Source organism: Littorina saxatilis, linkage group LG10 (assembly GCF_037325665.1).
Source record: "Littorina saxatilis isolate snail1 linkage group LG10, US_GU_Lsax_2.0, whole genome shotgun sequence".
In the NCBI taxonomy this organism is placed as follows: Eukaryota; Metazoa; Mollusca; class Gastropoda; order Littorinimorpha; family Littorinidae; genus Littorina; species Littorina saxatilis.
In genome coordinates this window covers 2,368,566-2,381,703 of record NC_090254.1, presented here as the reverse complement: position 1 = coordinate 2,381,703, position 13,138 = coordinate 2,368,566, and the positions used below count along the sequence as shown (strand labels likewise).

Here is a 13,138-nt window from a genome sequence, read left to right as displayed (position 1 = left end):
ACAGGCAAGCTTTTTGACATACATAAAACGCGATGGACAAACAGTGCCGTTGGATCCTCTGCAAACCGATCAGTCAGTAACACGATTAGACAGGCAAGCTTTTTGACATACATAAAACGCGATGGACAAACAGTGCCGTTGGATCCTCTGCAAACCGATCAGTCAGTAACACGATCAGGCAGGTAAGCTTTTTGACATACATAAAACGCGATGGACAAACCAGTAAAGAAAGTTAATATATACTGACAAATAAAATCTGCCTTCTTTTCTGAGGTAGAAACATGCATGTTTTTTTCTCTTCATATTTACATTGAGAGTGATGCTAAGTAACCCACGCACAGAAATGTATCCAAGACACGTGGTACCAAAAATGTCTATCGTACCTTCTTCTTTCTTCTTGGCGTTCGCAGAGGTTACACAATCAGTCCAGCACTGGTGATAAATGTTGTCGTTTTCTCCAACTCCTGTCGACTGCCGTATAGTTTGGTCTGCAAGGGAGTTGGTGACGGCCACACTTCTTTTCGTTCCTCATCTAGTAAGGGACATCGCTGTAAGATGTGTTCCGCTGTTTGGTCTTCTTGACCGCAGGCACAGGTTGGTGATGGCGCCAGCTTGAACTTTCGGTTCATGTGAGCATTGAGCCTGTTGTGGCCAGTACGCAGCCTGATGAGGTTGACTTGCTGCTCTCTGGACATTGTGTGGTAGTCATCTCTGTTTGTCCTTGGCCTCATCAATGCCTTGATGATTGTCTTCTGCTCACTAAAGCTGACACTGTTTTCAGGTTGGTCTTTCACGGCTCCTTCTTTCGCCAGCTCATCTGCCCTTTCATTTCCTGGTATCCCACAGTGTGCTGGTATCCACTGGAGGACAACTCTTCTGGTTTGTCTGACCATCTGTAATGCTTTGGCCAGCTGTGGGAGTTTGTCGTTCTCTAGGGCCTGAAGGACTGAAAGGGCGTCCGAGAGGAAGACAACTTGGTAGCAAGGGTCTGCGGAGTCCTGAACCAAGGAGGCGGCCTGCATGAGAGCTTCTGCTTCTGCTTTATAGTTTGTGCAGTGTTTGCCAGTGGCAACGCTGGATGTAGCTGTATGTCCCCCAGGGAACTGGATGAGAATGCCTGCACCTCCATTGAGCACGGCGTTAGTTGCTGATCCATCGGTGTATACATGGATCCACGCCTCTTTTGGGTACTGTTCGTCGATCAGGGCTAAGGTGAGTGCCTGTCGAGCTGTGTCATTCTGATCTTCTCCTGAGGTAACATGTGGAACACTGGTGCAGATCTGGATGCCTGGTTTCTCTGTTGCCTTGGGGGTTTCCTCTTCTTCTTGAGTCAGAGGTAGAGTGTTCTGTGGGAGGACTTCCCTGTACTGTCGAGAAAGTCTCTTGCTCTCGTGTACAAAACTGCTCCGTTTGAGCCGGTTCTTGGTGAGGTTGCTCAGTCTGTGCTTCATGGGGTGGTCGGGTAGGCAATTGAGCTTCTCGGCCTGTACCATAGTCTTGGCTTCTCTTCTCTGACAGAGGGGTTGGATGGTGGTAAGCTTCTCCATTTCCTTGATGGGCGTGGATTTCATTGCACCAGTGATGAGTCGGAGGGCCTGGTTTTGCACACGGTCAAGGGTCTGCAGGTTTGTCTTGGCTGAGGTTGACCACGCTGTGGAGCCGTACTCGAGGTGGGGTCTGATTGTTCCCTGGTATACTGTCTTCAGTATCTTCTCGTTCGCTCCCCAGGTGGTACCTGCCAGCTTCCTGAGTATGGCTAGCTTGCGCCGGGCCTTCGTCTGTGCCTGTGCAATGTGTGGTTTCCAGGTCTGCCGTCTATCAAAGGTGACACCAAGGTACGTTGCTTCTTCATCCTCTCTCAAAGGAGTTCCACCAAGCCTAATGGTTCCGGCTTTCTGCTTTGGCGACAGTGTGGATAGGGTGGTGGAGGATTTTTACTTGTTGATGGAGACGCACCAATCTTCTGCCCATGCGTTCAGCCTATCTGCCGCTTGCTGCATTCTGTAGGAGGCAGTACTTGCGTGCTCCTCCTTGCACCAGATCACAAGGTCGTCTGCGTAGAGAGCAGCTTTGATCCCCTTGGGCATCTCAGACACCAGATCGTCGATGAAGAGAAGGAAGAGTGTGGGGGAGAGGACTCCGCCCTGAGGGACGCCATGACGAAGGAGGAACTTCTTGCTTTTGGTCTGGTCGACGTTAACTCTTGCCCTGCGGTTATAGAGGTAAGAGCGAATCCCCTGGTACATGTTGCTGGACACGCCTTTCCTCAGCAGTTTTACAAGGAGTCCATCTTTCCAGACCTTGTCAAAGGCCTTCTGAAGATCTATCCAGGTGACGAAGACCAGCTTCTGTTCCTGAAAGGCATCTTCAACTTCTTGCGCCAGGTAAGTGACCTGATCTTCAGTGCTGCGGAACTGTCGGAATCCAGCTTGTTCAGGGGCGAGGAGGTTCCTGGATTCCAGGTACCACCTGAGGCGCTCGTTCACAATTCTCTCCAGGGTCTTCACAACACAGCTGGTGAGGCTGATTGGGCGATAGCTGGTGGCCTTCTTTGGATCCTTCCCTTTTTTTAAGATGGGGATCATGATCGCTTCTCGCCAGAGTTGTGGTAGCGATCCTTCTTGCCAGCTGCTGTTGAAGACCTCGAGTAGCTTGTTCTCTGCTGCACTACCAAGGTGGGTTAGCATCTCGTTGGTGATGCCGTCTGGGCCAGGGGACTTCTTCGCCTTTGACTTTTTCAGAGCTGAGTGCAGCTCGTGGAGTGTGAGTGGTTGACTGTCTATCGTACCGAAGAAACATATCCTAAACATGAGACTGATATAAGTCTGGCTTTTACTACCTGTAACTTGGACTTTTCTTTTGAAAACAACATGTTGCCAACTTGCAGAATTAGAAATATAAGAAACCACATAAAAGAATCCTACCTTTGTCCTCTATGCTTGATCCTGTGTCCATTTCTTTCTCGTCTCTGCTCAATATCGGTTGAGTCTCCAGTCTCAGGGAGTCGACAGGTGTGTCGGAAGTGACGTGTGTACAGCAGGCAGGTGCGAACAGAAAGTGATGACGTCCAAAGCTGACCAGTAGATCTCCCTCACTGTCCACGGTCAGCACCTGACCCACCTTGCCCGCTGTCTGGTGGACAAAATAAAAGTGATTATTTTCTAGCAACGTCAAAGAATGACAAATAAATGCGGCAGAGCGCCTTTTTAAGATCTGAGAAACAAAGGGATCGAAGTAAGCAATCTAAACGCATATCAAATGAGAAATAGAGTAAGTGAGAGTTATACATACTCTAAGTTCGGCATTACTCTCACTTCCCCTCTTGCACATGTTATATGCATCTAGAATACATATTCCCTTTGTTTCTGATCTACCGTCCAAGACGCTCATGTATACACGTACGATACCTTATTCGTCCACAGTTTGCAACACTTTCTTCTGTCTTTTTTTCGCCTTAGACTGATCACAGTTTCTGCAAGTGAACGACGTGGTCTCAAGGAAAATGGAATATTCCGTTCCATCGTGAAATGATGAGAACGAAATCACCATGGTTACACAAGGACGAGTGAAGGACACGGTACACAATGCCTCGTTACTTCACATGTTTGTATCTCAATTCTGAAATGGCTCGTATGATTGGCTTGAAAAACGTTGATCTGACAGTGGCTGCTTCAGAACAACAAGGCTTACATAGTTACGTCCCTTTAACGAGCGAGCAGAGAAAAGAGTTACTGAACACAGGCACACTACTCACCTTCTCCATTCCCTCCTTCCAGCCCACCCGACAGTTGACAGCTTTCAGTTCCTGTGTGTCCTCTTTCAGTCGTACTTTGTCTCCTGCCTTCAACACTTGGACCTGTAAAGTATTAACGACACGACAGTTGAGCGCTTTCAGTTCCTGTGTCCTCTTTCAGTCGTACCTTGTGTCCTGTCTTCAATTATTCTACCTGTAAAGTATCAACAACACGACAGTTGACAGATTTCAGTTCCTGTGTGTCCTCTTTCATCCGCACTGTGTCCCCTTTCTTCAACTCTTGGACCTGTGCAGTATTAATAGCATATTCATGTACATACATTTTTATCTTAGTTGTTATGTATTTATTGTTAGTAAACATCGGCATTATTCATGTTTTACTTTAAACGCAATCATTGTTATTTATAGATCACAGGCACCTGATGTAAGTAGGTCACACACGTGTAAATGTTGTGCCCAGTCCCTGTTTTTGTTTCTGTTATTATTTTAGTTAGCAGGTCTAGTTGAGCACGTATTAAGTACCCACTACTAGTTATTGTGCATTTTAGTTAATGGACTGATGATGTCATTTGTATGGAGTCGACGCACGTGCGAGGATATGTATGTGTGGGAGGGGGGGGCGCGGGAGATGGAAGCTTGCTGTATGTTATGTAATGTATATATTGTGTGTGATACGTGGAAATGTGATACTATTTATTTGCATGTATGATACAGGTACAAATGTGATAAGTGTAGGCTTATACTTGTGATTACTGTGTGTGATACATGAAATGTGATATGAATGCTGTTTTTATATGTTATACTCTTACTTTCTCCCAAGCGCAAGACAAATTCTTCTATGAAAATTGAAGCCAATAAAATTTGAGTTGAGTTGAGTTGAGTTGAGTATAAATGTTAAAAGAAGGCAACAGATGAAGAAGATTTTTTTTTTAAACAAATCAACCAATACATTACCAAATAAACAAACAAAATTAAGAGAAAAAAAGAATAAAGGAAGGAAGGAAGGAAGGAAGGAAGGCATGACAGGGATATGAAAAGTAAATAAATAAGTAACAAAAAAATAAATAACAAAGTAGATAAACAAAGTAACTAAAACTAATAAATAAAACACAAATAAGCAAATCAATAAATGAATAAACATAATACAAAAGAGAAAAAGTAAATTAATTCATTCATTATTGATTTTCAATTTATTCAACAATGTTATCATTAACAACAAGCATTACTTACATACGTCAGTGGTGGATAACACGCGTCATCAGTTTCGACTTACACACCAATGCACCAACCGAACATCCATTCACCTATGACGGAACATCTCAAGGTCAGGTATGAAAGCACACCTGCCCCACAAGATTCCGAGCTTAGATTGCAATAAGTTCATTTGACAATTAAAAGCATAGCTCCAAGAGAATCTTGAACACATGATCATGAGGCAGCGCGCTATTAGAGATCTGATAAACAAAGGGAAGTACGCGCTCTCAATGCATACGACATGTGTAATTTAATAAAGTGAGAGACATGTGTAATAGAGAAAGTAAGGAGCCGGGAGCCTGGTTCCGAATAAAGTGAGAGACATGTGTAATAGAGTAAGTAAGGAGCCGGGAGCCTGGTTCCGAATAAAGTGAGAGACATGTGTAATAGAGTAAGTAAGGAGCCGGGAGCCTGGTTCCGAATAAAGTGAGAGACATGTGTAATAGAGTAAGTAAGGAGCCGGGAGCCTGGTTCCGAATAAAGTGAGAGACATGTGTACTAGAGTAAGGAGCCGGGAGCCTGGTTCCGAATAAAGTGAGAGACATGTGTGATAGAGTAAGTAAGGAGCCGGGAGCCTGGTTCCGAATAAAGTGAGAGACATGTGTAATAGAGTAAGTAAGGAGCCGGGAGCCTGGTTCCGAATACAGTGAGAGACATGTGTAATAGAGTAAGTAAGGAGCCGGGAGCCTGGTTCCGAATAAAGTGAAAGACATGTGTAATAGAGTAAGTAAGGAGCCGGGAGCATGGTTCCGAATAAAGTGAGAGACATGTGTAATAGAGTATGTAAGGAGCCGGGAGCCTGGTTCCGAATAAAGTGAGAGACATGTGTAATAGAGTAAGTAAGGAGCCGGGAGCCTGGTTCCGAATAAAGTGAGAGACATGTGTAATAGAGTAAGTAAGGAGCCGGGAGCCTGGTTCCGAATACCTCTCACTTACTCTATTACACATGTAACTAACTTTGACAAATGGCTTCTGCGATTGATGTGATTACCTCCCTTCCGCTGTCACTCTCGCTTTTCGAAGTTGGCGTCTCAACTTCGGTGACAGCGCATGTTGTTTCGGCGTCATCTCTGTGGGATGGTGCACTGAAAATGCTGAGGCTTGAAACGCCTTCAGTGCTGATTCTCGATTCCTTTAGAGTTGATACGCTGCTCGCAGACAAGCATTCAGTGAGGTGTGATGCATGCTCCCCGCTCGGGCCGGAACTTGAACTTGAACTTGGGACTTCTTCTTCCCTGTCGTCTGCTGTTGGCGGTGAGTCTGAACTGCGTGCTTCTGTGTCGACTGCAGCGGACAGGCTTTGGACTTGATCTGTGTCTGGAACAACATTGGCACATGGAACATGTATTTATTTATTAGTGTATTTATGTATTCCTTCCTTTCTTCCTTCCTTCCTTCCTTCCTTCCTTCCTTCCTTCCTTCCTTCCTTCCTTCCTTCCTTCCTTCCTTCATTTATTCATTCATTCATTCATTCATTTATTTGATTATTTATTTATTTATTCATCTACAGTATTTATTTATTTAAAACTATAAATTTATATATTCATTTATCGTTTCAGTGCAATACACATAATTGCAGTAGTATAGTACTAAGTAGGAGCTGGGGGTGGGAGCCCGGTCTGGGCTACCCCCCCCCCCCCCCCCCCCCCCCCCGGCTGCTTGATGTACCACGCTGGAGACAATTTGGTTTTGAGACACGAGAATAGACCTAAAAGTTACCATTGAAATGTAACATGTTCTCGCCGGTTACAGTGTTGTTCCCAGGCCTCGGTCTTCGGTCTTTAGCGTGTACTTGTGAAGCATTTAGGGTCAGTTCCTCCGCAGTGTCAACTCACCCAGCACAGGCAGATGATCCCGGTAGTAGTAAGGCCCCTCCTCCTCCTCCGCACACGACACATCCACGTAACCATAGAAACCGTGACGGTAAGTCTTGACGTCACCACCCGGCCATTCCACTCTCACCAAGTTGCGAACCGAGTCCGGCGATACGTTTTCGTAACCTTTGACCTCGCCCTCCGACCCTTGACCTCCGTCCTGGTCACCCCACTGCCAGTCCTTGCCCCTGGTGACCTTTGACCCCGGGAAAAGTCCGAGGGAGCGATTCTTGACGCTCGTCTTTCTCTTTGGGATGAGTTGTCTGATTCCAGAAATAAAAAGATGTCTGTTAATGAACGAAATGATTGGAAACCTTTACAAAACAGAGAGAGAGAGAGAGAGAGAGAGAGAGAGAGAGAGAGAGAGAGAGAGAGAGAGAGAGAGACTAATCGTATAAGGATAGACGTTTTCGGCACAGCTGCAGCCTAGTCTTAAAATCTGCCCTTACTAAATACAAACATGGTAATCTAGTGAGACAGACAGACAAACAGACAGTTAGACAGACTGAGTCCAAGATTCTTCTGAAGGTCAAAGAGAAATAAGTTCCAAGCATCAATATAATAGTGAAGGTAGACTGCTGGCGCTCCAAAGTCAAGATTCGAAAAAAGGAAAGGTTAGTTCGTGGAATGTTTACTAATGAACAACTCGATTTGTCCTTAGTGGAAGGTTTATTCGTTTTTTTATGATTGAACGTTTGCTAACCTACCCTTTTCGTTTGTTTTTGTTTAATATTGTTCAGATTTAAGTTTGAAAGAGATGGTTTACAAATATTTGCCAGAAGCCCATTTTCCGTTGTAAAAGTTGTTACCTCAGATCAGTGACTGAGACATTTTACCAGCGCAAACAGAGCGTACCTAACGTGTACACATGATTTCAGCAACAATATATGTGTTGACAGTTAGGTGCTGGCGCTTACCCTTTAGATTCCGGTGTATCGATACGCACAAACTGATGACGTAGGTCGTGTTTGTCGTCACTGTAGCAGAGAGGGCAGAGGTCACATCCGGTACAGTCTCGGCAACGCCACAACATCCCCCAGATGTCGCTCTCTCCGCAGTCACTGCAGCGCGTGTCTGGATGGCGCACACCTGAAGGATCATGTTGATAATGATGTTGCTCTTCTCATTGGCATTATCTCCCTTCATCGGACTAATGATGTAAGAATTAAGGCTTAATTTAAAAAAATAAAAATTATTTTAAAGACAGACACATAGGCAAAGAGAGAAAGAGAGAGAGAGAAAAACAAGATTTATTCTGCAGACATAGTAGAAATATCTAGAATGCTGATGCTGTCATATATATATAACTAGAGAAATACCCGGCTTCGCCGGGGTGAATCGCGAGACAGAGACAGACAGCGTGGCGGTTCACCACAATCACCTTTGAAGGCGAAGTCCTGTCAAACGGGATTGAGAATTTTAGAGCTTATTTCTTAGCCCTATATTATCTGTTGTGGCTTCTCAAATGCCAGAACATACAGACAGACAAAAGCCGCTAGACCCCATCACAAACAGAACTCTTAAATCCACAGGTGTTGCCCACACACACACACAAACACACACACACACAGAGAAGCCGTATATATATATATGTATATCTATATCTATAAATATATAGAGATAGGTGACAGTGTATTTTTCGCGTGGCTATAAATTGATTCGACCTTTTCACTTTGACAGTAAGAACAACTTACGGGTGCAAGGGAAGCGTTCTGGACAGCGCAGTGACATTCTAAAAATAGTAACGTAGAAACGGGAATATGGATTGAAGCCACACGAAGGAAGGGAGATAAACGCAAAACACTGGAGAAGATAAGGAAGAGTTACTGGGAATGGTGAAATGAACAGAAAAACCAAAATCGGTTCAGCGCTGCGCGCTGAGAGCACATGTTGAAATATCTCATCGATGATATTGTGCCGGGGTGTAGCTGAATACGGTGTCCAAATTTGAAAAAGATCCACCGAGAACTTTGGCTTTGGTGTGTCGGTATGGGGGCCCGGGTAGCTCAGGTGGAACCAAAATCGGTTCAGCGCTGCGCGCTGAGAGCACGTATTGAAATATCTCATCGACCAGATTTTGTGCAGGGTGTATCTGAATATGGACACCAAATTTGAAGCAGATCCATCGAGAACTTTGGCCGTGCATGGCGAATACACACACACACACACACACACACACACACACACACACACACACACACACACACACACACACACACACACACAGAGAAACAAGTCGTATATATATATAGATTATACAAAAATATACTTCACCATGAAGCACACTAAGCCAACACACTGCTCAAACGAAAGCCACAACAAGTGATAGTCGTATGTTGCAAGGGATGAAACAGATATTGTTTTGTTAGTTACTGTCATCACTGTGTCATTAGGCTGTTGCTGTGAGCTACCTTGGCCAAACTGTACGGGTAGCGCAACAAAAGATAACACAATCTGTGAGCTACCTTGGCCAAACTGTACGGGTAGCGTAACAAAAGATAACACAATCTGTGAGCTACCTTGGCCAAACTGTACGGGTAGCGTAACAAAAGATAACACAATCTGTGAGCTACCTTGGCCAAACTGTACGGGTAGCGTAACAAAAGATAACACAATCTGTGAGCTACCTTGGCCAAACTGTACGGGTAGCGTAACAAAAGATAACACAATCTGTGAGCTACCTTGGCCAAACTGTACGGGTAGCGTAACAAAAGATAACACAATCTGTGAGCTACCTTGGCCAAACTGTACGGGTAGCGTAACAAAAGATAACACAATCTGTGAGCTACCTTGGCCAAACTGTACGGGTAGCGCAACAAAAGATAACACAATCTGTGAGCTACCTTGGCCAAACTGTACGGGTAGCGTAACAAAAGATAACACAATCTGTGAGCTACCTTGGCCAAACTGTACGGGTAGCGTAACAAAAGATAACACAATCTGTGAGCTACCTTGGCCAAACTGTACGGGTAGCGTAACAAAAGATAACACAATCTGTGAGCTACCTTGGCCAAACTGTACGGGTAGCGTAACAAAAGATAACACAATCTGTGAGCTACCTTGGCCAAACTGTACGGGTAGCGCAACAAAAGATAACACAATCTGTGTACTTCTTGTGTGCCCCGGAAAGCTGTCCTTCTACCAGTCCATTGGATACACACTCACCGATCTGTGCCGTGTCCAAGACCCTGAGTGCACATCTCCCATCATGCCCTGCGCTGCACGTGCTTTCCTGTCCCATGTCCCACAGCACGCGCACCGTGTGGTTGCCTAGCAACTCGGTGACAGTGCCCACGTGACCTTCTCCTCCGTCTGTGTCCCCGCCCCTCCAGTCTGGTCCCCGTAACACACGGAGCCCCAGCAGTGACATGGTGAAGTGTCCTGTGGTATCAAATGTCACGTGTTCAGTACCCGTCACGTGTAGAATTATGCAGGTTAAGCCATTAATTGCCTTTCACGCAGATGTAATTATTTAGCCACCACTCTCATTTTGAAGAAGCTTTTGTTGATTGGAATAAAAGGCATCACGTGATTTAGCATATGAAGGAGGATTTTAGTTTAGCCTACTTTGTTCACATATTTCACACTCTCATTTTCGGCTTTGTTTTTGTTTTTGTTTTCATCATTTTTTCAACTTTTACTCAAACTCGAAAAACTAGTTCTTGTAACGCAGCATGTCCTACTGGTCTCAGTTTAGGATTCCATGCGATCCTTCTGCAAGCTTGGACTCTTGTGCAGAAAAAAAGCCCTGCAAAAATGCTTAACGTTATTTATTTTATTTTTAATTTTTTTAATTTTTGTTCAGGGGCGATATTGTGTTTACCTTTAAAGCCGTTGGTCTAGTATGTGATATAATGGGAACACACTGCCGTGGCCATTGACTGTTAAAAGTGACATTCTACAGACAGCTATTACGTATTAGGGGTTCTTGAATTTGACTGGAAGACCTTGTCAGCAAGGCCACTACGTCAGCACAAAGCTTGCAGAAAATAGTGCAAGTATCGCAGGAGTTTCACTGTGTTCTACTAAACCAGTATAATAAGGGTGTGATAGTAAGTTTGTCTGAGTATAAAGAGGTGCAAATACATGCACGCAAATAAAGAATATTCTGGACGCGAGTATGCACATCTATTGTTTAATCATTTCTGGATCGTGTTTCTTCTCGACTCGCTTTTATCGGTGTTAAAAAAGTGATATCTGAGTATAGGCTTTCCCTTTATGCTGGTCTTACTCGTCTTAAGCTCTTCAGAGATGTACTTTATGATTACTCATCATCACACATTGCTGCATTGGACTTCCTGCCTGCTTGATTAAATACACACAAGACGCACCGTAACAATAGCGCTAATGGTCCGTCAGTATCAAGTTTATCGTTAAGTTGCTTACTAGTTAGCTCCTTTGGCGGCCTGTGAGTCACTGTGTTGTAGCAATGTGTGTGACTTGATGGGGTGTGACAAGAACAAGGAATATATAATCAGCGAAATGAAATATGTATCGACTGGACACTGGATTTCCCCTCTTGCCATGTGACGTCACAGGCTGACTATAACTCATAGAGCGAGTTTTAGCGTCAACTAAGGTGACTCGAGTCGAACCGGAGGTCGCAAAAACTCGGTCCGGTACGACTGGAGTGACGTCACCGGTTAACCAACTTTCAACCTTGCTTCCTGCGTAGGGTCTCTCCAGTTCCAAGATGGCTGCCAAGGCGAGGTGAGAAACTTCTGCAAATATTTTTTGACAAAGTTACGGATTGTGAGAAGACATTTGTTGTAAATCACTTAGCCTTTCAAAAATTAAGGATACTGGGTTGGATACTGTCTTGGTTTTAATGCATTTTATTTTAGCAGTGATGTTTATTTTGGGAAGAAATGAGGTCAACAGGAGTTTGGGTGCGATTTCGGCTCAAATGTACTTTAGCGCCCTGAACTTTTACCCGGCTGTTTTGCGCTCGATTTTCACGCTCACTTCTTCATTGACGTTCGAATCGATAGTTCGATGTTTTGGCATTACATTCACATCAACAATAAAACAGTACTGCTTGTTCATCATCGTCGTCCATCAACTCTCCACAACAGTAAATCCGTAACGCGCTTGTCGCCATCTTGTTGCAAGGGACGCGACTGGACACAACCCAACAGCGTTTCCGCGAAGAAAAAAACCAGACATGCGCAGTGACCCTACCGTAGCTCAACCCTGTTCCTCGCGAAAACTCGCTCATTGTTAGGCGACAGGCTGAGACTAAAAAATAGTGCATGGTTGTGTGCGTTCAATCGTAAAAACAGCAAAAAGAAATCTAACAAAAATGGATTGATACAACGGTGGTTTTTTTTTTTTTTTTTTTTTTTTTTTTTTACCAAAATATCAATCAATCAATCAATCAATCAATCAATGAGTCTTATATCGCGCATATTCCGTGGGTACAGTTCTAGGCGCTCAGCAGTGATGCCGTGTGAGATGAAATTTTATACGGCCAGTAATTGCAGCCATTTCGGCGCATATTTACCTTTCACGGCCTATTATTCCAAGTCACACGGGTATAGGTAGACAATTATTAACTGTGCCAAAGCAATTTTGCCAGGAAAGACCCTTTTGTCAATCGTGGGATCTTTAACGTGCACACCCAATGTAGTGTACACGGGGGGGAGTTCGGACACCGAAGAGAGTCTGCACACAAAGTTGACTCTAATCCAGCGCGCTACCAACTGAGCTATATCCCCGCCCGTGACATTTGACACAGATCATAGTCTAGACAGTCATTGTTATAATCGACCGTTAGCGCGTTCTCGGAGAGCGATGCCCACTGTTTCGATCTGTGTCAAATGTCATGTTTTGGTCAAACATACACGTATAGTGTACGACACTGTGTCAAATGTCATGTTTTGGTCAAACATACCATGACCGTATTGAGTTCGACGCTGTGTCAAATGTCCTGTTTTGGTCAAACATACCATGACCGTATTGTGTTCGACACTGTGTCAAATATCATGTTTTGGTCAAACATACCATGACCGTATTGTGTTCGACACTGTGTCAAATGTCCTGTTTTGGTCAAATATACACCGAACGTATAGGGTTCGACACTGTGTCAGAAGCTGGTCACTACTCTGCCTTTGAGTAATCAGTGTCAGTCGAACTGCTTGTGTGTCGCTCACTAAGTTTTAACATGTCCGTGCCCCCTTTCTTAACTGCTCAGTCTCTCCGTTCCCCGCCCCACCCCACCCCCTTCCCCCCTTCCCCCTCCCCCCTCCCCTCCCCC

General features: G+C 44.6%; 1 protein-coding gene across 3 annotated transcripts in view; it reads right to left on the bottom strand.

Moving 5' to 3' along the window:
* Positions 1-13,138, bottom strand: part of LOC138977942 (E3 ubiquitin-protein ligase MIB2-like) — a 48,516-nt gene that overhangs the window by 34,607 nt on the left and 771 nt on the right. For all 3 annotated transcript variants that reach the window (XR_011459528.1, XR_011459527.1, XM_070350549.1), the window contains exons 2-7: positions 10,048-10,263; positions 7,800-7,971; positions 6,844-7,145; positions 6,000-6,325; positions 3,755-3,856; positions 2,925-3,132 (exon numbers count right to left, since the gene is read on the bottom strand). Coding sequence is in view for 1 of the 3 variants with exons in the window: in XM_070350549.1 (XP_070206650.1) it covers positions 2,925-3,132; positions 3,755-3,856; positions 6,000-6,325; positions 6,844-7,145; positions 7,800-7,971; positions 10,048-10,252 (1,315 nt within the window). In the remaining 2 variants the exon portion in view is untranslated. The remainder of the gene's footprint in view (positions 1-2,924; positions 3,133-3,754; positions 3,857-5,999; positions 6,326-6,843; positions 7,146-7,799; positions 7,972-10,047; positions 10,264-13,138) is intronic.